This window comes from Miniopterus natalensis, chromosome 1 (genome assembly GCF_054644295.1).
Source record: "Miniopterus natalensis isolate mMinNat1 chromosome 1, mMinNat1.hap1, whole genome shotgun sequence".
Taxonomy (NCBI): Eukaryota; Metazoa; Chordata; class Mammalia; order Chiroptera; family Miniopteridae; genus Miniopterus; species Miniopterus natalensis.
This window is the reverse complement of record NC_142081.1, coordinates 28,249,264-28,275,722: the sequence shown is the minus strand read 5'-3', so window position 1 is coordinate 28,275,722 and position 26,459 is coordinate 28,249,264. Positions and strand designations below refer to the sequence as shown.

Here is a 26,459-nt window from a genome sequence, read left to right as displayed (position 1 = left end):
AGAGAGAGGGAAGGAGAGGGAGAGAGAGAGAGAAACATCAATGATGAGAGTCATTGATTGAGCCCACAACCCAGGCATGTGCCCTGACCGGGAATTGAACCCCGATCGCCTGGATCCTAGGTCGATGCTCAATCGCTGAGTCACGCCCGGCTGGGCGAGAGCATTCTTATTCTAATCTACATTTTAAGGAAATTTCCTAACATGAATAGAGACTTTTAAAAATAGGTCAGTATATGGCTCACCCTTGAACCAAATCTTGGACTCTGAATACATAGAGGAATCTAATTTAAGCAGTAAGGTTTTCCCATTTCTAGAAATTATGTTCTTAAGCAAATGTTAAGTAAGAATTAACTGTTTTACCCTGGAGACATCCTCCGGCCAGCAAGTCCAGGTTTGAATTCAACCTGTCAGTTTCTTGAGCCAAAAGCAGTTGCTACTGTTACCTGTGGCCAGAATTTGCCGGCCACTGTGTTAATCCTGAGCTGGAGCAGAGACTCTCTTTTTGTTAGTTTTCTTTTTGTACTTAATAAAAATCGTTTTCTAGAAAGTACATGTATGTACTGATCTAAATAGGCTTAAATATTAACTGAAGCCCTTTCAAACATAACGTGAACTCATTGCTCTTGAAAGATTAAGGTTGTGTTGACCTTGTTTCATGCCATTTGTTTCCGAGAATGTCCAGGTCTGTCTGCTCCCTTACAGCTCATTGTGCTGAAAAGAACACTGTTAGACTTAAGAGACCTCAAAAAAGGTGTTACTCAGTTTAGGTCACAAGTGACTGCCGGGTAGACATGACTACCTGTGCCTGTGGTGTTGCTTTGGTAGCATTTACAAGTACAAATAGCGTGTGAACGCTAGGAATTAGCACAGTGAACCAGGACGCCTGCGTTCAAATTAACCTATGATTTCCTTCTCCAGAAAATGTGGGATGAGCTGGACCTCTGGCATTCCAAGCTCAATGAGCTGGATTCTGAAGTCCAGGACATCGTGGAACAGGACCCAGGACAGGCGCAAGAGTGGATGGATAACCTGATGGTTCCTTTCCAGCAGTATCAGCAAGTGTCACAGAGAGCGGAGTCTAGAACCTCACAGTTAAATAAGGTGCGACCGTAACACGTGATAACCGCACATGCTGTTGGTGTTAAGATGGATTTTTTTAATATGTTTTTATTGATTTCAGAGAAAGGAAGGGAGAGAGAAAGAGAAACATCAGTGATATGAGAGAGAGAGTCATTGATCGGCTGCCTCCTGCACCCACCCCACTGGGGATGGAACCCGAAACCCAGGCATGTGCCCTGATTGGGAATCAAACCGTGATCTTCTGATTCATAGATTGACACTCAACCACTGAGCCGTGCCGGCTGGGTGGGATGGATGTAAACCAAAAGAGAAATATGTACTCGGAGGTATCCAGTTTCCCTCAGAGCCACACGACAGGTTCAGGTGGACACCGAGGGGACAGATTTCTCGACTGGCACAGGCAGGAAGTCTAATTGGGCAGGCACAGGCGAGGGTCCAGAAGCCAGATCCCAGCACAGCATTTCAGGCAGGCAATCCAGGAGTCCAGGGAGGGAGCCCGCAACAAGAGGGAATGTCATTCAGAACAGCACCCCTCTCTTTCCCCTCCAAGCCGGGGTCGTGGCTGGGTGACCGGTACATGTGACCTAACAAGCATGAGGCAGGGTCCTCGTCTCAGGAACTGGGATATTATAGGTCAAGGCCCTGTGCAGGCGGACAAAATACAAATCGGTTTTCAGAATGAGGCATTCGGTGGGAACCAGACAAGGTGCAAGGCTAACTCAGAACCCTCGCTGAGGCCGTAGCTTTGGGGTAGAACTCAAGTGCCTTCCAGCTCTGGTCAGGATAGGTCTTAAAATTGGGAGGATGGGAACTGGAGGGGGTGGGCCAGCGGCCCCACCATGGGGAGTGGAGCCTGCAAGGCTGACATACCACTGACTAATAGCCACGAAGTCTTTGTTCAAGAACCATTCAACTCCGGTAGAAGACGTCAATCAGACTGAGCTTGGTACCACCTCTCTTTCACAGGCCACCTTTAAGATGGAGGAATATCATGACGTTTTGAGGAATACTGAGGCTTGGATAGAAAGCACCAGTCGTCTGCTGGCTAACCCCGCTGACTATGACTCTTCAAAGACTCTGAGTCACCACGCGAGCGCCCTCCAGGTGAGTGCCTTCAGTGTTTCCTAGGTGTCACAGGACGTCCGTAGTGATCAGTGCCTTGGCTAACCTTCCTGCCCCACCCCCCACCCTCCACCTTTTTTCCTTAAAACCCACCTTATCTCCAACCTCGCCAGATGGCAGAAGGAAGTTTGAAAGAGGGGCAGGCTCTAGACAGGGATTTTGGAGCCCAGGATCTTGTTTTTTCTGTCCTGATAACTACTATATGATTTTTTGGGTAATTTACTCTGTCCTTTATGGGCCTCAGTTTCCCTATCTGAAGTAAGAATGTTGTTCTGAATTGTGGTGGTTTGGGTTGGCAGAATTCTGCGATGGCTCCCAATGTTCTTGTCCCCTGATGTACGGGACCTGTGTAGTCCCTTCCCCTGAGCGTGGGCAGGAATGTGATTATGTGGTGAGATGGTCACTCCCATGACTAGGTCACATTACCATATTGCCACGGTAACGGGATACTCACGCCCGTGAATACATGATTAATCATGTTCATGGTTATATGACTCCCTGGTGTAGCAGACTAGACAGGGATTCTCCTGCTGGCTTGAAGAGTAAGTTGCCATATGGTGAGAGGGCCATGGGGCTAGGATCCCAGGGTGGCCTCTAGAAGCTAAGGGTGATCCCAGTCAACAGCCAGCAAGAAAACTGGCATCTCACTCCTACTACTGAGTTCTACCAACAGCCTGAATGAACTTGGAAGAGAAACTGTGCTCCAGATGGCCCCTCGATTGCAGCCTTGCAACATCCTGAGCAGAATTCCCACCTAATCAGTTCCTGGACTCTTGAGCCGTGGAACCTATGAGATAATAAATTTGTTTCATTTTAAGCGGTGAAATTTTTGGTAATTAGTAACACAGCATTAAAAGGCGAATCCATGGTTCCTTCCAATTTTAGCATGCTGTAATTCCAAATTTCCTGTCCTTCCTGGTACTCCGCAGGTGCCCTGTGTCTCCATGCTAGCTTCCAAAAACAAACAAATGAAAGTATTTTCCTACTCGGGGCCATGACTGTGCGATCTTCCAGGTGCCAAGCACTGGCTTAAGTTTTATTATGAAGGCATATATCACTTCTGTCATACTATTTAGCCACGAGTAAGAATTTCTTAGGAAAAGGTTTATTCTATTACAATTTTTAGAGTAACCAGACGTCAGAGTTGATCCAGCTCCTTATATCTTCAGGATAGCACAGTGTGTTCCTAAGTGAACAGCTGACTTAGTGCTTCCCTGATGTTTGAGATACTTTGGCGTATTTTACCCCCATGATCACGGTTATAAAGATGTTACATTTTCACCCATTTGTTTCTTTTCTTCCCCTGGCCTATGATTCCTACCCCCACCTCTGGGGCTGACTTTTCACATCCCCCCTTTATTTTAAATTGCCTGTGTATTTCACCATTTTAAGGAGTTTGCAAAGATAAGAGAGAAATGATGCCTTTTTCCTTACATGCTTATGAGATTTTTTTTAAATGCTGTACAAGAGTGAACTCAAGCAAAAGCAGTTGGACTTGGCTCTCTTCCACTGACACAAGTGTAAAAGTGTGAAAGTATCTCTCACTTGCTGGCCTTGGTGAGCTACAGCTGAGTAGAACTCTAGTTTATGAGCTAGAAGTAGAGACAAGGGAGATGCAGGCTGATTTCCCACAGAATGTACCATGGAATGTACCCTAATAAATCCCCCAATGGGAAGTAAGTCTGAAATAACTACTCATATGTAAAAATAGACCTACTTTTAGGATACATTTTTGCATTTTTTTCTAGCATTGCCAGGAATGATTTTTAAAATAACTCTTAAAAGTATCAAAGCTCTCAACTAAGCTTTAAAAGTCTGTTTTAGCCCGGCCGGACATGGCTCAGAGGTTGAGCATCGACCTAGGATCCAGGAGATTGGGGTTCGATTCCCGGTCAGGGCACATGCCCGGGTTGCGGGCTAGGCAGCTGATCAATGACTCCCTCATCATTGATGTTTCTATCTTTCTCTCTCTCCCCCTCCTTTCCTCTCTCTGAAATCAATAAAGATATGTTTTAAAAAATAATAATAAATAAAAAGTCTGTTTTAACTGTACTATAACCTTCTACCTGGATTGTATTTGTTAAAATAGGTTTTTATAACCTAAAGATACTGTTTATAACCAAAGACTGCTATTGTAATTAAGAATCATGGAAACATAAATTTCATTGTAAAAATAGGAAAACAACTTTGTGCGTTTTTTTTAAATCCTTACCCTAGAATATTTTTTCCATTGATTTTTGGAGAGAATGTAAGGGGGGGGCATTGATGTGAGAGACACATCTTATCAGTTGCCTCCCACATGTGCCCCAACTGGGGCCTGGGATTGAACCTGCAACCCAGGTGCCTGCCCTTGGCCAGGAACCAGTCCTGCAGCCCTTTCAGTGCTCCGGCTGATGCTCTAACCACTTAGCACACTGGCCAGGGCACAACTTATTTTTTTAGTCACTTTGTTGAGGTATAATTTACATACAGTAAAATACACCTATTTTGTTTTATTTTTAAAAATTTTTTATATGTTTTTATTGATTTCAGAGAGAGGAAGGGATTGGGAGAGAGAGCTAGAAACATCAATGATGAGACAGTCATTGATCGGCTGCCTTCTGCACGCCCCCGACTGGGGATCGAGCCTGCAACCCGGGCATGTGCCCTGACCGGGAATCGAACCATGACCTCCTTGTTCATAGGTTGACGCTCAACCACTGAGCCACACCCAGCTGGGCAAATACACCTATTTTAAATTCAAGCTAGGTGAAATTTTTTAGATGAGTTTTGATAGAGGCATACAGTTGTGTAACCACCACCACCATCAATATAGAACATTTCCATCAGCTCAGAGAGTTTCCTCATGCTCCTTTGCAGCCGGCCCCCTTTCATCCGTCTTCAGCCCTACGTAACCACTTACTCATCGCTTTATATTACGGCAGTTTTGCCTTTTGTACAGTATCCTATAAATGGAATCATATAGTGTGTAGTCTTTGGTACCTGGCTTCTTTCACTTAGCATAATGCTTTTGAGATTCGTTAGGTTACTAGGTTTATAGTTAGTTTATTCTTTTCACTGCTGAATAGTATCCCATTGGTGGAAGCATACACTGTCTTTATCCCTTCACCAGTTAATGGGCATTGGGGTTGCTTCAGGTTTTGATCTGTGTACTCTATACCTGTGGTGTAACACATTACTCCAGACGGTAGCAGCTTAGAGCAACACGCATTTATCACCTCACAGCTGACGTGGGTCGGGAACCCAGGCATGGCTTCACTGAGTGGCTCTGGCTCAAGGTCTCGTGTGAGAACGCAGTCAGTTCTAATCCAGTAACATAAAATATCTTTTTATTTAATTTTATCTCTTTAAAATTTCTCTCAGCAGTGTTTTGTACAGGTCTTGTGTATAAGTTGTTAAATTTATCTCTAAGTATTTAATGTTTTTTGATGCTATTGTAAGTAGTAGTATTGGTAAAAAGCCTTGGTTTTTTCTGTTTGTATGTTTTTGTTAATTCCCACTGGAGGATATTTTTTCCATTAATTTTTTAGAGAGAGTGGAGGTGAGAGAGGAGGGAGAGAGAGAGGAGAGAGAAACATTGATGTGAGAGAGACACATCAGTTGGTTGCCTCTCGAACTCACCCTGACTGGGGCCGGGGATTGAGCCTGCAACTGAGATACATGCCCTTGACCTAGAATTGAACCTGAGACCCTTGGTTCCGTGGGCTGACGCTCTAACCACTGAGCCCAACCAGCCATGGCTAAAAAGCATCAGTTTGTTTTCTTTAAAATTTTCTCCTTCTAGGTATAAAATACCAATTTTATATTGGGATTTTGAATAATACCAATATAAAATTCTGAGTAAGCTGATTAATTTTGGAGGCTTACGACTAGAATTTTAGTTGCGTAAGTAAATGTTCTTTCTCATATCAGTTATTTTTAATGGACTTACCCAAAGACTGCATTAACAGATTGAACGTTTCCAGTAGGTGTCTGAGATATTTTGAAGTCTTCAGTTTGAAAGTTAAGACGTCGCAGTTATTAAAAGAAAGAAATTATAAGGAGGAATGTCCAAGGAGTTCTAAAAATGGGTTTTTTCACTTCTGTTTGGTGGCGTCATATAAAGGTCTCTTAGTATCAAGGTGTTCGAGTCGACTCGCGCTCTAGGGACGCCTAATGGAGTCAGTGGCACGTGTGGCGAGGCCTCAGGAGGACGCTGGCAGGCGGACTGGCAGGCCACAGGAACGCCTCTTCATTTCTCATCCCTGCTCCATTACCTCTTCCTCTCAACCCCACCTTCCAGAATTACAAGTCCCACCGTTGGAAAGAGCCTGACTGGCTTTCTCGGCCCCAGCTCCGCACTGCAGAGGGATGGGCTGCAGGTCGGGGGTTCCTGGTCCTGTTTATGACGGTGGAAGAGCAGGGCATGGGGTACAGAGTGGCTGCTGCAAGCCCCCAAATCGGTAGACGCTCTGAAGTCGTCCACTGCCGCCCCCAACAGTGTTCAGTGTCTTATTAAGAAACTGGAAATGACCAGGAGTTTGATGTGTTGAGACAAATGTAAATTTCTCTGATTGAAATTTTAATCAGCATTCGGTATCTTAATGTTTCTTTTCTTTCCTCCCTGCTTGTTTCCCCTTACGTAGATGGCTTTGGAAGATTCAGAACAGAAACATAATCTTTTACATTCAATTTTCACGGATCTCGAAGACTTGTCGGTAATTTTTGAAACAGATGATTTAGCACAGTCCACACAAGAGTTGAGTCATCAGGTAGCAGCCTTACAACAGAACATCATGGAGAGCCTTCCACAGATTCAGCGGATGGCCGATGTAAGTTGGCCCTATGAAGATGTGATTTCTTATTTCTAATTTATATTTCATTTAGGAACTTAGAGTTACAGTACTAATCAACTACCAGTTATAGGAGCACACTTTGATCTGGTACTGTTTTTTTGGTGTGTTTTTTTTTCATTTATGTTCTTATTTCTTGAATTATATTTTACTTGACTTTGCAGCCTATAGTGTAATTACAACAAAAACTCATATTCCCGTTCTCAGTCCAGGAGTGGTCTGTTTAACGGGACGAATCCTGATCAAGTAAGCCCAGTGTTTTCTCTTTGTCAGAGAGAAGATACTGTGTTGATTTAAAAGCACAGATTAGCAAAGAGGCAGTTAAAACAGATAACCTCCCAGGTCTTCACCACTAACAAATATTTATTGAGGAGCTGCTGTAATGCCAGCCACTGGATTCTTAAATAATTTTATTTACTTTAGTGTGAAACAGGTGTGGTATTTATTTAAGGATTGGGTACCATAGCAAAAGCAGGTGCAGGTTTTACCTTTTGTTTCTCAGTTACATTCCCTACGCCACACTTACGTAGCTTCAGGGAATAATAATTGTTAAATATTCATGGTTAATGATGCTTATTCCAAAGTTCTTAAATGTTTCTACAGTTTTTGGTGGAACTTATCGTAGAACACACTGTATACTTTCATATGCCTTTTTCAGTGAAAGGTGCAGAAAATAATTTCAATATAATTTAACTTTTCCTTATAATTTGGATATATCACTATAAAGTTACTGTACTTTCTTTACTTGTTTGTAGTTGTGTTTGTCCTCTGTTGAATGGCTCCAAACGGCTGTAACTTGAAACCCTCAGCCTATTTCTATGTAATTGTTTCTGTCCCCTTCATTATTAGCTGTATGGTTTTGGTGCTACAGTGTGTTTGCCTTGAGATCTAAAGGAAAGGTCTGAAGGCCTCTTCCAGTGTGAGTGGACTCTTTATGGCACATATTGCAGTGTTTTCACTGTAAGGTTCTTAGCCAGGTTCTAGAGGTTAACACTGATAAGAGAATAAGCACTAGACAAACGATCTATTGTTTAAATTAATCTGAGTGAGTTATAAAGTAGTTTCGTGACTCCTCGAATGGCAACAGGCTCAGTAGGGGATTGTGTGTTCGTTTTCCAAGGTGACTTTATCATTTTACTTAAAGTGGTGGGAATTTTTTAAATGCTAGACCCACTTCTATTCAAGTGTTTAAACACATTCCAAAGATAAATCTAAAGAGATTGTAGATCATTGAGAATTTACTTAAAAATTAATTCAGATGTATACTATAGACGGTCCCCAGTGTGTGATGGTTTCACTTAAGATTTTTTGATTTTGCGATGCGCACTCAGTAGAAACCATACTTCAGGTTTTGCATTTTGATCTTTCCTGGCTGGCAATATTCAGCAAGATACTCTCTGGTGATGCCGGACGGTGGCAGGGACCGCCCCTCCCAGTTAGCTGCCCTACAGTGCATTCATTGTGTTAGACGACTTTGTCCAGTTGTAGGCTGATGTAGGTGTTCTGAGCACGTTTAAGGCTCAGCGATGATGTTTAGTAGGTGTATTAAATGCGTTTTCGACTTAACGATATTTTCTGTTTACAATGGGTTTATCAGGACCTACCCTCATCATAAGTCAAGAAGCATCTGTGCTTTTGCTCTCACAATATTAATAATTGCAAACTGGCTTTATGAGGATCTTTAACTCAACAATGTGTAAGCAATGCTTTGAGTGTGGTACACTAGTAACAGTAACATTTTTTTAATTAAAAACAATCAACATTATCTGAGTAGCACTTGTTTAGTTTTTAAGAGGTATATAAGTGGCAAACATATTTTGGTTAAATATCAGAATAGAATGAATGGCAATAAATTGTGTCTTATAGATTATTAACATACAGCATATACTGCATGAGTGTTTTTTGTTTCCAAAACACTAGGATGTGGTTGCTATAGAAGCAGAAGTAAAATCAATGGAGAAAAGAGTTTCAAAAATCAAAGCTATCCTATTATCAAAAGAAATATTTGATTTTTCACCTGAAGAACATCTTAAGCATGGGGAGGTAAGCATGGATCATTATTTAAAGTATTTTCTCATACTACTGGGTATGTGTACTTTTAGATATGCGATAATATGATGTAATAAAAAGTATTCCGTCTTTCTAGAGGAATAGAACAATAAAGTTGAAAGCGGTATTATGAATGACTATAAACACCATGTTTTCAGTCATATAGTACTATCTGTATAAAGATGATTTTCCTATAGGTTTATTTTTTTTCAGTTCATTTCTTCCAAAAACTTCAAAGTTTGGAAGTTTTGCCTTCAAGTCAAATCTAGTTGTTAATAGCCCAAGAACTTGAGGCTCCGCATCGGGAGAACTGAGTTCCAGCCCCAGCCACGCTGCTTCCTGGCTCTGCGACTCTGAGCTGTTAGTTAACGTTTCTTGGATTGTCGTTCACACCTGCACCTGGCATTGCAGTGATTATGCTGGGCAGTCGTCATGTATGTGGAGCCCCTGGCACTGCACAGTGCCCGGATGCCTGTGCTCTGGGGCCGGCGGCCTGGCTTCTCATCCCAGCCCTGCTTTTTACCATCTCACCTCACCTGGGTCTTCTAACTTCCGTGAGCCCCATTTCCTTACCTGCAGAATGGAAGTTCTGATACCTACCTCCCAGGGTAGTTGTGAGGGTTAAATGAAATGGGTACATATGAAGTACTTAGCAAAGTGAATAATCTCTTCTCATTCATTGATTATGTAAATGCAGGTTTCTATGGATCAGGCGTCATTAAAGCAAAGTCATTATACCTTTGGGACCTACAACATTTGACAGGACAGTCCCGTTCACTCAGTAAGCATCGTCTGAGAACTTGCTGTGTGGGAGGCCCACGCTAGGTGCGGCTGCCGCGAGAGTAAGGTGCAGGACCTGCTCTTACACAGCTCACCGCCTGGTGACAATACACGGGGCAAAACAACAGTTCTGCAGGGGGGACAGGAGGAGGGAGAGAAGGCAGGACAGGGTTGCCCAAGTGCATGGTTTAGTGCTGGGAGGTTACACTTGCCCCAGGCATTCTTTCCTGAGAACTTTCCCAGGTCACAAGCGATAAAATAACCCTTTTCAATCTGAGCTGAGGAAATGTTTTACTTTTTTTAAATTTTTTTAAATATATCTTTATTGATTTCAAAGAGAGGAAAGGAGAGGGAGAGAGAGAGATAGAAACATCAATGATGAGAGAGTCATTGATTGAGCCCGCAACTGGGCATGTGCCCTGACCGGGAATCGAACCCCGATCGCCTGGATCCTAGGTCGATGCTCAACCGCTGAGCCACGCCTGGCCGGGCTGAGCTGAGGAAATGTTTTAAAAATCAGAACTATAGATTAGACACTAAATTATACACTATTATAATTTTGAATAATTAGATTTAGCGGTGGCCGTGTTTTCATTCATGAACCCTGCTTATCTGATACAATTAAGGTCATACTGGAAAATATACATCCCATGAAGAAAACCATTGCTGAAATAATGTCTTACCAAGTGCAACTGAGGTTACCGCAGACGGGAATGAAACCTCTGCCTGTGTTCCAGCGGACACATCAGCTTTTACAAGATATTAAACTGCTGGAAAATGTGACTCAGGAACAAAATGAGTTATTAAAGGTGAGTAGTTTATGAGGACAGCCAACCTACTGGATGAAAATATTCAGGAAAACCTGATGGTGGTTTCAGCTTTAATGGTTGGGCAGATCAAATTCCCATGACGACAAGATGCTGCCTGCGTTGGTTCTTTCTGTCTCTCCCAGGCTATTACCCATTTGACGTAAGAGTGTGTGTCGTCTTGCTCAGGTGGGGCTGAGGTTATTTTCTCGGCTCTCGCCCTTGTTCTGGTTGAAGACATTAAAGGATAGTTATGGTCTATTTAATTCCATTCTCCAGTTATTGAAGACCTGCGTGGGTAAAATGCCGGGGGAAGAGATTCAGACTTGAGCCAAGCACTTGAAATCCCATGAGGCCGACAGACTCATACAGTAGTCACCCCCGTAATAATATTTTTTTGCATCTCAGCCGCTTGCCTATTAATCATCTCATTTTATTCTCAGACGTTTGATACAGGGAAAGTAGGCACTTTGCCATCTTCTTTATCTATAAGGAGACTAGTGTCAGAAGGTAGATGACCTGCTAAAAGAACATCGAGTCGACTTGTGTTGAGATTCATTTGTGTACAAAATAGGACAAGAATTTGAGTTTCTGGATTCCGGTCCCTTCTTTCTAACTGATGACCTCTTTCGGTCTCTCCCTAGAGTTGTTCCTCCCTTACATTTTGTTTGATTTTCGGCCTCAAGTCAGGCATCCTCACTGGATAGAAATCGCATTGCACTTTGGTTTGTAACCCTAGATCAGCTGCCGCTCTCACAAGAGCAGAAAGTTGCTAAAGAGCCTTAAATTCCACAGACTTTTTTCAGCCGTCTCCGTAGAGTTCCTGCTGCTTGTGTTTCCTGATTAGATGGGCCAGGGTTGGAGAATAGGTTTATTTCCCCTTTTTCTGGACTAACACCTGCTTGTAGGAAGAAAATTGCTATTTCTTTCTCCCTCTTAAATTTCATTCACATTTAGGTGGCCACTCTCTGTTCTCTTAAGATTTTGAGGACACTGTAATCTCTGGTTTGAGTCTTAACTCATGCAGTCTCTCTGGCCTGGCTACTGATCTGCTGGCGTGATTTCCTGACACCCAAAGGGAAAAAAAAGGTTGGGCACTTGGTGTACTTTTTTTTTAAAATCCTGACCTGAGGTTATGTTTACTGATTTGAGAAAGAGAGGAAGGGAAAGAGAGAAAAAGAGAAACATTGATGTGAGAGAGAAACATCAATCAATTGCCTCCTGTACACCCCCCAAATGGGGGGATAGAACCTGCAACCTGGGTATGAGCCCTGCCTGGGAATCGAACCCACAACTTTTTGGTGTATGGGACGATTCTTCAGCCAACTGAGCCACCTGGCCCGGGCTTAATGTACTATTTTTAAATAATATAAATAGAAAAATAACAGAAAGATGTGTGTGTGTGTATATATATATTTCAAATTATTTTATTTATTTTGAGAGAGAGAGAGAAATGTCCATTTGTCGTTCCACTTATTTATGCGTCTGTTGGTTGCGTGTTGTATGTGCCCTGCCTGGGGACCTGCGGCCTTGGCGTTTCGGGGTGGCGCTCTAACCGACTGAGCCACCCAGTCAGCAGATATATAAAATTTTATCTGTAATTTGTGTGTGCGTGTGCTTCTTAGTCTCCTGGTCAGGAAAAGAAAATAACATTCCTAACTTTGCCCGAAAGTGGCTTCCTCACAAGATGAAAGAGAAGAGAAAATAGAGAACAAAATTATATTTTGTGTCAAGTTAGGTATCAAGCTGTGCTGCTAAAATTTTCCATCTTATTGTGTTGGTGGGAATCAGATGTCGTCTCACATAATTCAAAGCTAAGTAAGCCAGTGGTGATGAAAAGCATTAGAATACGGTACATTTATTTTAATTCCTACTTTAGATATTGGAAGTGCCCTTGCTGTGGAAAATAAGACAAGTTACTTTGGGGGAGTAATGGGACGTTGCTCAGGATCGAGGGCTGGGGAACAGGTGTGTGCAGTGAACATAGTTATTCATTTCCAACCGGCAGCTAAAAGTACGGTTAAATATTAAAGAAAATACAAGGAAGAATTCTGTGTTGGTCAGACACTTGTAGTTTAAAAGACATTTTGCTTCATTGTGAAGCGTACCAAGGAAATATCTAGCCTTGCTTTTGAAGCCCATTTCTTTATTTCATCACGCTTTGATCATATCATTTAGTCCCCAAATAGCTTCAAGCTCCACTGCTCGCTTAACACTACATTCCAGGTATTGCTCTGGTTAGTTTTGCTTTATGCTGCCAACTCAGACTGCTCTCGAACCCTCAACCTTTTACTTATAAAATGCACATTGCTGATCCCAGTGAATACCAGGTGAGACTGTGGCTGGAATGGGAAAATTTGTCATGTCTCAAAATACATGCCCTTCTCACTCTGATTCGGTAATGTCATCTTTCTGTGTGGAAAGCCCCACATGGGAAAGGTATTTAAATGGCATATGTAACTATCAATAATTTTATAAAACTTAGCAACTTCATATCAACCTGCCATAAAATGCATCCCAGAATAAGCCCCCTAGACTGGAAATACTTAAGAGCAAAGGCGTGTCTGCTTAGACCTCTCCTCCAAGCACTGCACAGGGTGCCCGGGCAGCTACGAGAGCAAGAGAGTCAGGTGCCAGCTTTGCCAATGCTGTCCTCTGCGTTTAGGCGACCACTGCCCGTGGAGCTCTGTGTGGGTGCACATTTGCTGAAATTGATTGGAACTTGTGATGGGGCCAGACATTGGAAGCAGCCCATGGATCTCTGTTTCTTAGATATGACAAAGATTCTTCTTTTTGCGTTTATTTTACAGATAGTCATAAAACAGATTAATGAATGTGATGAGGAAATAGAAAGTTTGAAACAGATCTTAAATGATTATTCAGCTGAGCTCTCCCTTGAAGATGTGTCACCAGACCAAGCCACCCGTGTGCCACAAGTGCAGGTATGTTTCTGTATTCGTTCTACAACCCAGCAGTTCCTCCAGCGATCGCTTGCTAAGCCGTTGGTGGTGTCTAGACGCCTTTGCGATGGTACAGTCTGCTTCCTGCTTTTCCAATTGATGGTCTTTTACGAGTGTATTTACTTTCCATTTCTATGTTATAAAGTAGGTGGAAATAATTGCACCTCAGCTTGGTGCAAATTGGTCTGAATTTGCTCAGGTACCGAAGAAGCTCATGTAACAGGACATTTGGACAACCTGACTTTCTGGGATAGGGGTCATGCAGTGTGGGCTGGCCTTGAGAGGTCAAGACCCAGGACGCTGCTGTAATGAGGAGCTCCATATACTATGCGCTATTTCCATATGTCATACTTCACAGTGTCGGGTAGACCAAGTTACAGTGGCTTGCATGTAAACCTTCTGCTGCTAGGGTGTTTGTTTGTTTGTTTTTGTTAATCCTTATACTAGGATATTTTTTCCATTCATTTTTTTGAGTAAAAAGGGAGGGAAGGGGAGAAAGAGAGAGAGAAACATCGATGTGAGAGAGACACATCAATTGGTTGCTTCCCGCACGCACCCCTACTAGGGTGAGGGATTGAACCTGCAACCCAGGTACCTGCCCTTGACCGGGAATCAAACCCTCGGCCCTTTGGTGCGCGTGCTGGTGCTCTAACCACTGAGCACACCTTCCAGGGCTGCTAGGGGTTTTTTGTTTTGCTGTGTTTTGTTTGAATCAGAACTGCTATAAAGAAAAAACTGATTGTATGGCAGGGATTGTAGAGCTGCTTTTTTCCTGCTACCAAGTTCAGGCAACTGCTGTGATATTCAAAGCCAGGTTACACCACTTGCTAGCTGTGAGGCCCGGGACAAGTGACTTAATCTCAGGGTGAAGTACAGAGGGATCCAAGGTGACACAGCTGTTAAGTAATGGACTCAATAAGGCAGACTCAATATTGTAAAAATGTCAAATTTCTCTTTACATTAAAAAATTTGAGGACCCCCCCAAAAGAGCTTTAATTTATGAATTGCATCTACCAATATAGAAAGAAAGTAAAACTCAAAAATGTAAAAAATATTATTTAGTTTATTTAAAAATAACAATAATAAGGGCATGAGTGGGGTGGGGGGTCAATGAGGAGAAAGGGAGACATCTGTAATACTTTCAACAATAAAGATAATTTAAAAAAATAACAATAATAAACCTATTCCATGTTAATAGAAATAACATAGTTTTATGGAAGAAATTATGTTTTCCAAAAAGAAAATATAGTGAGAAGAGAGGTGCTGTTTATGGTTTTGCAAATCTCTTTAATGTCTGACTTGTCAGGTTCTCAGCTGCTTCTGCATTCCACCTGCTGAGCTATGTGGTTTTATTTCAAGTATATAAAACAATCCAACCTCTCAAGACATGTACATAGAAAAGGGGAATATTTTGATGACCCTTCTGAATAATTGTTGATATTCTTTGAAACTACACTGAACTCCATGATATTTGAAACTACACTAAAACCATGTCCATGAACTTTTCATATCTTACACAGTCCGTCTTATATAGGGTGGAGCAAAAGTAGGTTTACAGTTATGAGTACACAAAACACAGTTTATTCTTGTGTTATTATATATTAATGATTGTATTATTTTCCATATATAAAAGTGTCAACCTAGCTTTGCCCCACCCTGTACTTTGAATGGATCTTTTCACCCTGCGTGACTCTATGACATCACGCTGGATCCTTTGAACAATATTGTTTCACAGTTATGCAGCCTCTCCAAATGTTGACACATTTCAGTAATTGATATTAAAACTTTTACATTTATTAACGTCTATCTCTTTAGAAAACTTAGTATTTACATATGTAAGTATAATTGACTAGCTGGTTTTTCCCCCCAAAAACAGTGCTCTATTAAAAAAAAAAAAAAAATCAGCAGTTCCCTCAAAACTCAAATAGTCACACAAGTGCTTTTCCTCAGCCCGTATACTTTGGAATGTGGCAGCAGTGCTTTCAGCATGGTCCCCACTTTGTCACACAGAATATTAAAAACACATATTCTTTATCAAGGTTTTTTGTTTTTTTTAATATATCTTTATTGATTTCAGAGAGAGGAAGGAAGAGAGAGAGAGAAACGTCAGTGATGAGAGAGTCATTGATCGGCTGCCTCCTGCACGCCCCCTACTGGGGATGGAGCCCTCAACCCGGGCATGTGCCCTGACCGGGAATCGAACCACGATCTCCTGGATCATACGTAGGTTGATGCTCAACCACTGAGCCACCCCTGGCTGGGCTGTCAAGGGTATTCTTAAGCGAAACTGGCTTTTTTATATAGTTAAGTACATTGACAGCAAGACTTGAACAACTACTAAAATAATTGTCATTCCTGCCTGATTTGTGGAAGATGCCAGTCGTTTTGCCCACTATTGCTTTTGCAATGAAAATCACACAGTGAAAACTGTCAACACGGTAGAAAAGGCAAGTAACATTTTAGTCTTATTATAAAAATGATCTTGACCTCATGGAGTGGCGGCCGCGGGGTCTGTGGACGCCGCGCCGAGGTGGCTGCTCGGCCAGCCTCCTGCGCCTCCATCGTGGGGGCTCTGCAGGTGCTCTGTGTCTCCGAGTGTCTCACCCTGATGGCTGTGGTACTGTGCTCGCTGGTAGGCACTATTCCTGTGAAGTTTAGTGTTTACTTAGACTTAATTCAGTTATCATTTCACTCAGCGATCACAAGGAGCTTGCCTTCAGGCAGAATTGGGGTGTTGGTGTTGAAATGTGTGCCGCGGTTGAAGAGCCATGGGGCTGGTGTCGGGGAGTCCGGGTCCGTGGCTGTCACCAGCGGCAGCTCCGGGAAAATCACCTTCTTTCTCTGGACCTCAGAACTCTCACAGGTGTAGACATGTTAAGTTTCTGTGTCTATCAACTAAGTGATGGTTCTGTGAATATCTATAAGGTGGGTGGATGGAATGAAAGAATAAAGGAAGAAGCAGGGGTTTAAGGAAACACATAGGAACAAAATCTGAGTGCGTGAAGGTTTGCTGAGGAGCAGAAAGTCTTCTGGTGCAGCACTTACTGCAGCGCTCAGGCAGGTGGTGCTGCCTTTCAGGGCTGCTAGAGAGGCAATGTCAGGCTAGGTGACACCTGCCATTTCTTCCAAATCTGATTCTGTGATCCCCGTAGAAGACCGTGGGCATCTGCACTTCTACCATGTATAAGAAATTTTATCCCCATACAGCCATCCTACAACGTTTTAAAGTACTGTTGTGAAGCTTGGAATCATCTGTCTGTCATTCCCGTAGTAAGTTACACTTCACGGTACCTTCATTTATTTATCCTCATTGGTATACTGAAAATCATACCCACCTTCTCATTTATTCCCACTTACTCCTATCTGGAAGCTTTGGCCGTGCGAAACAGTAAATGATTGGAGTAGTGCTAGAGAAAGCTTCAAAAGCAATAGTAAAAGTGTGAGATTTCTAACCTTGTTTTCTCGCAGTGGTTCCCAAATGTTAGTCTGCTCATGGGTCTCCTGGGCACTTGTTCAAGTGCAGATTCCCTGGCAGTGACCCTGTAGATTCTGGCCAGTCAGTCCTGTGGCCACAAAGCCATGGGTGCACATTGCAGTCACCCGTGGAGCTTGTTAAAATTTCTGAGCCTCAGCTTGACTCCCCAGAGATTGACTGACAAGGTCTGAGGGGAGCTGGGGCATACTGTAAGGGAGCTTGCAAGCCCTCCCCAGGTCATTGGGAAACGCGGCCAGCATGCAGAACTGTACTGGTCCAGAGACTAGCTCCTGGCTCTACAGACCAGCAGCACAGACAGATCATCCCGTGTACCCACTGAAGCGGGCCCCTGCGGGCGTGCCAAGGCCTCGGACACCCTAAAACGATGCAATCGCTCTTTCCGCACAGGGAGAAACCGAAGGTATTGAAAAGCAGATTATGAGTCTGAACCAGAAAAAAGAAAACCTGTTGGTGGACTTAAAGGCTGCTGTACTAAACCTTCACCGGCATTTACAGCAAGAACAGCAAGAACCCGAAAAAGCAAAGGAAATGCAGGCGGTGGCAGCATTGGAGGAGGAGGGCGTGGCCGAGAGGGATGTTTCTGAGTGGAAGGTGGGTACGGTTTTCGTTAATGCTGGTCCCACACTCCATAAGAGCTTTAAATGGGTAGCAGTGTTCACCCGAAAAACCTGCCGCGTCTGTGTCTGTGGCCGATAGTAAAGGAATTTTTCAAAGCGGAACTACTGCACCTGAGATTGTTCACTACTGGATATAAATCCTCAGGGTGTGTCCTGGACTCCACAGAATTCTTCTGCCCGAGTCACCTAAGGAGCTGCTTGTGAAAGTCCATGGGCTGGTGGGTGGGAGCCACCCTTTGAAAATCTTACTAAACAGCCCCTCGCAGTCTCCAAAACGAGTGCAGCACCTCTCTGAGCCCACTCTGAATCCCCATCGGGGAGGCACATTTTTGAATTGTTGGGTAAAGAGCCACAGAGGCCGAGGCCAACGAAAAGGGCGTAAGATTTGACTGTTGGGCGGGTTGAGCTGGAGTCGCCAGACCCAGAGGGCTACTTGTGTAGGTGGGCGTCTTGGATAAAATGGGTAAGAAATGAGCTACATAAAAATGCAGCCAGCTTGGGATCCCGTGGGGTTGATGGCAGCCTGGCGGCAAGTGTCTCTGTGCCCTGCCTTCCAGCTGAACAGAAGAGGTTCCATGTCCGTCCTGCCCGCGGTCAAGGAGGAGGCGGAAGAGAGCTCCCTGAAGAGCCAAGTAAGGAGCTGATTTCCCGTTAAATTCTCTTAGAACCGAAATCTACAAGAAGGTCGGTAGGAAGATCTTCGAATGAATGGGAACGTAAAGATTTTTTAAATGATTGCCTGTATTGTATAAGGGGGACTGAAGTAGTTCTCTTACGTTATTCACGTTGCTAAGTGCGGCAAAGCCTACTCCCCGCCAGCGCGGGGGAAATGTAATGCGGACGCTCGTGTTGGCGTGAAGGGAGAAGATGAAGTTCCTTGTCATGTCCTGAGTACTTTCTCTCAAGTCCTGAGAGTACGCTGTTTGGTTGGTACTCCTGCTGTGCTTTTTAGAACTTTATTTTTTCGTATCTGAATCACTTTTGTAGTCTAAAACAGCATTGACAAGGACACGAAGAGAGGTGTTAGCAACTTACTGTTTCATTGGAGCTGGTTGAATGAGACGTTGACAGTCGTCTTTCCTGGTAGCAATTTCCATTTCACACTTTAAAAACTAAAGTTATAATGGGTGTTGTGCCAAAAGGAAGAAAATCACAGCAACTTAATAGTCCTTGTCTCACATGCAACCACCAGTCATTTTTCCTGCTCACTTTATAGATCGTTAAATAGCTCCGTAGTCACACAGAACAACCTGTTGTCCCATAGTGTATCACTAGGACCCCTCGGTGGGCTGAGTCCAGGCTCACCATCCTCTGACCATTCGACAGCTCCATAATCTGATTATACCCCTTCTCTGCAGAGAGAATTGTGAGAATGGAGGGGGTACCAGGGGCCAAGGAAAGCATGCACGTCAATATGATTCTAATTTGAGATCTGTTTCCCTTTGAGCTGATGTTTCTAACATTCACTGTTTTTGTTTGACAACAACTGCAAAAATACACGTTCATTAGGCTGTTACGTGAAAATTAACATTAAAGGTTACATTTACCAAAATGGATTAAATTCCTAAAGCAGTTTTAAAGATCCTCTTTGTGTGATGTGAGCTGACTCCCAACTTTAAAATATATATATTTGTATTGATTTGTAGAGAGGGGAAAAGAGGGGGGCAGGAAGGGAGGGAGAGAGAGAGAGAAACATCCATGAGGGAGAACCATCCATCGGCTGCCTCCTGCACGCCCCCTACTGGGGGTTGAGCAGCAACGCAGGCATGTGCCCGGCCTGGGAATCGAACCAGCAACCTTTTGGTTCACAGGATGACACCCAACCCACTGAGCCACCTGGTCATGGCTGACTCCCAGTTTTTAAGAGTATTTTTTGGGCTTCAGGAAGAGCATTCCCATTTGGAGACATATGATTTAGTTAGCCAAAGAAAGAGATGAAAAATAGGGAGAGAGGTGGAATTAAGGGCTGCAATTACGCTGCCTGGTAAGCTGTGTTTTGTATAAGAGGGATGGGTAGGAGGCTGGTTATGATGGCAGGAAATCACTTCCCTCTGCTGATCAATGGATTATTGTGTTAGAACGGAGATAAGAAAGCAAAGCCGTCTGCTGGGTCTTGGTCTTTACTCTGGAAGCATGACAAGGATGTGGAGGAAGATACAGCACCCCTGTCCTCTGGAACAATCATTCAGGTAATTCTGGGCATCACTCCTTTGTGGGGAGGGGGACAGGGGTGATAAGGGTTAGTAAGACACGGAAAAGAATTTCTTGTTTGAAGAATGCTTAGGGAAGGGCCCCTCTTGAACTGGAAATTGAAAGCTTCTCACCATTACCCCACAAAATAAAACACCGTCACCCTGTCCCAACAGCATGCCCAGTGTCTATGCAAGTGCAGGTAGGTGTTGCACTTTAGCCGGGCAGTTTTGCATTTTATAAAAAGAGTGTATGTGTGGAAGGGGGAGACATGCCTATGTTTTTTTAGAATTGACTGTAAAATATTAAGTAGTAACGTTAAAGGGTTGGTGTTCAGGCATGAAGTATGCATTGCCAGAAAGAGAGTTTATATTTTAACCGGATCCTGTTACTTAGCTTAGTGATGTGTAGATGCAGAAATAAGGCAGTATGGGCGTCACCGAGAGGCTAACTGGGATACCAGAGAGGAGTCTAAATTATGCCAAGAATGTGGACTTGTAGACTCTAAGGCATAATGAAATCAGAAATTGAATCCTGGTTCTTTTTACCAGTTGGGTGACCATAAGCAATTTCTATAACCTCTCTAACCCTCAGTTTCCTTATCTGAACACTGGGAATAGTAATAGGATTGTGTACAATACCGAGGTGGTCAGTGCATCCCACTGAGCACAGTCGCCCGGCTCATAATAATCCAGTGAAGGATTAGGTTTTATTAATTGACAGTTACGCTACAGAGATGATGTAATTCTATCACATGAAATACTTGTGATGATGCTTTTTAGCCCCCCAAGATATTGTAAGATTCATTTAAATAATCTCTGCTTTTAGAATTTGGGGCTGTCAGTTAGCAGGGGTGCTGTTGTGGGGAAAAACTGTGGACTCAGACTAGAAGGTGACAGAGCTGTGTGACCTTGGGCAGGTGCCTTATGCCTGGGCCTGAGCTCCTCAGAAGCAATATGGTGAAATAGGAGGTGTGTGAACTGACTAAACGTTAAATGCACTTGGGTTGCTTTCACTACGAAAAGAGGCCGATGAACTGATTACTGGCAGGTTCCCCAGGGCACCTTCAGCTATTGAAGTTCTGTGGTTGCACATATTCTTTTTCTCTTCCGTTTACCTTTGTATTTTTTTCAGGCTTAAATAACTAGCAAATAAAGCCCAGACTTGTTTTCAAGCTTCCTGTTTCCTCATTAATTCAGTGAATTAGTGAGAAAGCAAAGAAACTAAATACTGTCATTTTTAAAATGTGTGTGGCATATGATGGGTGCTCAAATACTATTTTTAAATAAGTAAAGGTAGATGATAAATCTGTCATACAGATATATTAATATTTGCAGGTTGTTACCTCACGTAACAAAAAAAGGATCCCAAAATCTTTACCACTAAAACAAAAGTAATATCTGAACTCTAGAAAACAATCCTGCCACTACAAATTGGTGTCTTGCAGTAAAATTACACAACTGTTACTTTTTAAAAAATTAGGATTAAAAAAGAAATTTAAAACAGGCCAAGCCATGTATAGAGCTGACTGTGTATGAACTGCAGAGAAAAGAAGGGAACACTTCTCTAAGAAGGGGATTCTTGAAGAAAATGTTGATGGGCGCTGGGGAGAAATAGCGTGTAGGTAGAAAGAGCAAACATACGACGTTTATGGTCACGGGAACAAGCGCAGCCCAGAGGCACAACCAGCTTTCATGGCTGTCGTGTTGTAGGGAATGAACAGTGGCGCCGAACCCTGTGCGTTTTTGTTACCACTTGCCAATTTTCTTTACTTGCGCTGTACTGAAAGTTCTGTGTTTAAATGAAATCCCTCAAACACTGGGAAATGTGCATTTGAGTTGACTTAGGACATACGTTTGTTAGCAAATCCCATTAGAAGTTTGACTCTTGGCCAGAACTGTGCCTTATTAGATGCTAACGTGTAGTTAGCCAAGTCTTCTATGGAAAACATTGTATTTGCTCATACACATAATAAGGTATGTATCGATCAGTAATTTTGTAGAGCAAAACACAAATCCTTATTCCTAAAGGAATTTTTCTAGAAGGGTTATTAATGATATCTTTCAGTATTCTGGAAAACGATGTAGGAAGCAAATACAGTTCTGTATCAGATCATCTTTTGCCTCCAAATGGAAAATATCTATTATATAATTATTAGAACATTTCATCTGTTACCTAGAAGAAATTTTTCTACTGGATCAATAAGCAACCTTACTGTTTCAGTACAAAAAGGCGACATCGCACCTTTTTATACTGTACTATAAGCATCTGGCTCTAAACTCAATAATACTTGAGTATCTAGATGGTGGAAATCAGTTTCAGGGCTTCTCTCTGAAAAGTGGAAGAAAAGTTTCCTGATTACCTCACTGAAGCTCCTTACTAGACTCAAGCTATGTTTAACAGAAGTATAGATGAGTAATGGCCTGTATGTTAGGGAGGAAAAAAACTGAAATATTTTATAATCTGACTCCCCGAGAAGATGTTAAAAGTGTGTGTATGTTTCCTTGTTCCCCAGCCAGTGTGTACAGATCTTGTTTGAACAGAGCGCACAGCAGTGTAAGCATTGCTCAATCACTTCATGCAACTGTAAACACCGGCCGGTTCGCTGAAGTGTTTCAGACACGCACACCCACGCGCACACCCTCTCACGACACTCACCTGTCTCCTGGGGCCCGACGCCGAGCGCACTGGGAGGCTGTTTGCGTCTCTGTGCCGGGGAACGCTGTCCCTGTGTACCTGCCGATCGGCTGCTTGGCGACCTGGGGCGCCAGGTCACGTGGTTGTTGCTATGAGTGTGGAGGTGCAGTTTTCTTTTCTTTCTTCTGTCCGTGTGTGTGTGTGTGTCTGTGTGTGTGTCTGTGTGTGTCATTCTTTTTTCTCTTAACTGGGGAAATGGAACAAGTGCACACGTCTTCGCAAGCCCAAATCTGAAAACTTTGGACTCCTGACTTCTCACTGGATTATCTGTGGATTTATCTTAGGGTGCCACACCTCCTATCGAGGCTGAAGACCTGGGCTTTTCTGTCAAGCAAGGAGCTTTTCATTCCACGGTGGAGAAAGCCAGCCCCGAGCCTGCTGAAGTCCTCCATGCCTGCAAGACCCAGGTGGCCGAGCTGGAGCTGTGGCTGCACCAAGCCAACGTGGCATTTGAGCCGGAAACGTTAAACGCAGACATGCAGCAGGTGGTGGAACAGGAGCTGGTAGGGTGCCAGGTAAGGCTGATGGGTCGGAGTTCAGGGCCTGCCTCCTCAGCAGTCACCCAGTCTCTTCGCCAGTGTCTCTTAAAGCAACACTGCGTTTCTTTCTGTTACTCTGACCACTGCATTTATGTTGACCTCAACTTTCTGTTCTCAGGGTAATTATTTGAAATGGTTCACGTAAACGGAGTATTTGGGGAGGAAGTCGTAGTGGAGGAGAGCTGAGAATCTAGAGCCCACATTTTTGAGGAAGTAAACGTCCCCTCGTTGTCTTCGTCAGCAGGTTATCTCTTAGGGCTTTGCCAGGATTAAATGAGATCAGGTATAAAAGCCAGTGTCTGCTATATAAAAGGTATAACAAGGGTTTAATAAATGCTGACTGTTTTTTTATTCAGAATAGTAAGTTTTTTGAAATTTTATTCATCAGAAATGAAACTTGAGTATCCTGATTGCAAGACCGCAGAAACAACATTAAAAGCTTTGCTGCCATTTCACCGTGACCGCTTCTGCTGCTCCTTGGGAGGGGCGGGAATGTAAACCTCCTGGCCTTTAGTCACTTGGAGTAACATTTACAGGCTCAGCCTAAAGGTGGGGAATCCTTATATCTGTAACCCTCCGGGGAGGGGCTAGAATGACAGTTTCACAGCAGTGTAACTGAGTGTCACAGCGACTGAGGCGCATCCCCCAACCATGCTTAGACCAGCCTTGGACCCATGTCTCTGCCTAATTGGCCCATTTGTCTGCCCCAGTGGTCCCCAAGGATGAGTACACCCTCTCAAGAGTAGCCTGTGTCGCTGGCCCAGTCACAGGGAGCTTTTCCCACCATAGCCTGGAAGGGGGTGGCAGGTAGCCCACCCCAGGTCCAAATTGGACTCGCCGCTCCTGTTTTCGTTCAGGCCCACAGTCTTACAACACCCAGCGCCTGCCTCCTGAGGGACCGCGGCAGGCAGGCTCACCTCTGACCCTAAGAGTCAGCCTTGAGGGGTGGCTTCACTCAAATACTGCCACAGCCGCCCGGCCCGGCCGATGAGGTAGGGAAGTCTGCACTTGATCTTAGCCAGCAGCTGAGAAGCAGTGAGGCTTGGGAGTCTGGAAAGGCAGTGCTGCGGCCAGAACACTGCCGAACTGAACCTGTGGCTTTCCAGATGCAGAGTACCAGCCTCTCGAGGCCCCCCCAGGGTCAGTTTGCCAATTGGTTGCCCTGCTGATTGGGCGGACCCCGTACCAGTTCCTTGATCAGCACCCAGTTCCCTGCTTGGACCACTTGTGAGTTCCAGGATTTGGGGCCTGCTCAAGGAAAGACACGACCACAAGGTGGCGGTAGCGCACAAGGAGCTTTATTTGGCAGGACCTTGGTGGACTGGGAAGGTCCTCGCTGCAGGAGGCCTTGGAGGCATGGGATGGGGTGGGGCCAGCACCCGGAAGGGGAAGAGATCTGGGATCTCCGGGTGGACCAGGAATCCGGAGGAGCCGGTGTGTCTAGGTAATGTCGGGGCTCTGAGGGGCAGCAGAGGCTGGGGGCTTCTGGAGCCCCTGAGTTTGTCTTAACCATGGCTAGCCCATGTGGGGTCCGGTTTTGAGTTTGGCGCCAGTGGGATTTGAACTAATGGTCCTGGCCTGCGGCGAGCAGTTAAAACAACCGAGGGACCAACATACAAAGACCATCTTTTTTTTTTTTTTTTTTTTTTTTTTAATCCGTGCCCAAGGATATTTTTTCTGTTGCTTTTCAGAGGGAGTGGAAGAGAGAGAGGAACAAATATATGAGAGAGACACATCGATTGGTTGCCTCCCGCATGCGGGAATGAGCCTGCAACCGAGGCACGTGCCCTCGGCCAGAATCGAACCCAGACCCTTCAGTCCACGGGTCGACGCTCTAGCCACTGAGCAAAACTGGCCAGGGCAGGTCCATCTTTGACTTATTTACGTAACACCATGCACATATAATTTAATATTGAAACATAAAAAGCCTTTCAGTGGTCTGTAAAAATGCCAAGTTCTCAGTGGGGAAATGTCCAGAGGACAGGTGCAAAAAGATTAGTCAAGAAAAATTATAGTCGGGAATTTGAGAAGAAATGTTCAGCCTTGACTATTAAAAACATGTGACTCTAAACAGCTGTTGTCTTGTTCCTCCATTTCACTGGCAAAAATTATATCATCCTGGAAAACTCTGGAGAAATAGCTCCGCTAAAGTCTGATAGTTTCGTCTAATGGTTCCGTGTTTGGGGAAGTCAGCTGTCAGCGTAGAAAATGTTCATCTTCTTTGACCATTACTTTATATTTACCCTCTGAAAATAACCCCAAAAAGAAAAATGTTGATGGTGGTATTAATTATGAAAATGAAGAACTGGAAATGGCTTAAAGGCTTACCCGTATTCCTGTTGTTAAGTGAACCATGGAATATCAACCTGTAACTATTAAAATTGGAATCATGAAGCATGTGTGTGTGGATCCACGAGGAAGTGTATATAGAGTAACTAAGTGGAGAAAATGAGCGCGGAACTGGAGCAGAGTCTGTTTGCAGCCACTCTAAAATCTGTGGGTACATATTACTTAAGCCTAGAAGAGTGTGTACTGGATACAAGTAGTTTGCTTGGATGGAGGCGTTAGAACGCATACTGTTTGAAAATTTGTTTTAAGGCCAGAGTTTTTCCTTAAGTTTCTCTCAAAGAACTGACCTCGCTCTCGGCCGGGTGCTGAGTGTTTAGCACAGGTGCTCACAGCGCTGGGGTGGGAGCCACGTGTCCCTGCGCGCTGTGTGCCCAGCCGGTTGGCACGACTGTTTGGGCTGCTGAGCCCCGGGACCGGGCAGACTTGCTCTGTTGAGGAGGAATATGACGGTGGCTTACGGGGAGGCTTACTCATCCTGATGAGCTATTTTTAGACCCATGTGTAAGTTGGCCAGTTGTATCGATGACTTAGTGTTTTAGGTTCCAAATTATTTGCTCTGTGGTCTTCTGCTGATATTTTGGAAGCTTATTTGGCTTGAGAAAGAAAAGAAAAAAAGACCAAGGGAAAGAATTTTCAAAGAGTTCTGTGGAATTCTTTTTTTTTTAAATTAGTACTCAACACTTGCAACAGAAAAAGGTTAGGAGGGTGGAAAAAAGTAATAGTCGATGCAGACTATGTATCAAGCACTGGCCAAAGTACATGGATTTAACTCTCACTGGTCAGAGTGCCCCCAGGAGGCAGGGCCTGTTACTATTTCCATTTTACAGACGACTGGAAGCACACATGCAAAGCAAGGGGCCCGAGTTTACCCTGCTGCCCTGTGGCGGGGCTGGGATCTGAACCCAGGTGGTCTAGTTCCAGGGTCTGTGTCCTTAACCACTA

At 43.9% G+C, this 26,459-nt stretch overlaps 1 protein-coding gene across 1 annotated transcript in view; it reads left to right on the top strand.

Moving 5' to 3' along the window:
• SYNE2 (spectrin repeat containing nuclear envelope protein 2) overlaps nucleotides 1-26,459 on the top strand; it is a 233,480-nt gene that overhangs the window by 124,981 nt on the left and 82,040 nt on the right. The window contains exons 55-64 of the mRNA XM_087819973.1: nucleotides 919-1,101; nucleotides 2,047-2,184; nucleotides 6,828-7,013; nucleotides 8,955-9,077; nucleotides 10,490-10,672; nucleotides 13,480-13,611; nucleotides 17,513-17,716; nucleotides 18,300-18,374; nucleotides 19,821-19,931; nucleotides 22,914-23,144. Of these exons, the coding sequence (XP_087676099.1) occupies nucleotides 919-1,101; nucleotides 2,047-2,184; nucleotides 6,828-7,013; nucleotides 8,955-9,077; nucleotides 10,490-10,672; nucleotides 13,480-13,611; nucleotides 17,513-17,716; nucleotides 18,300-18,374; nucleotides 19,821-19,931; nucleotides 22,914-23,144 (1,566 nt within the window). The remainder of the gene's footprint in view (nucleotides 1-918; nucleotides 1,102-2,046; nucleotides 2,185-6,827; nucleotides 7,014-8,954; nucleotides 9,078-10,489; nucleotides 10,673-13,479; nucleotides 13,612-17,512; nucleotides 17,717-18,299; nucleotides 18,375-19,820; nucleotides 19,932-22,913; nucleotides 23,145-26,459) is intronic.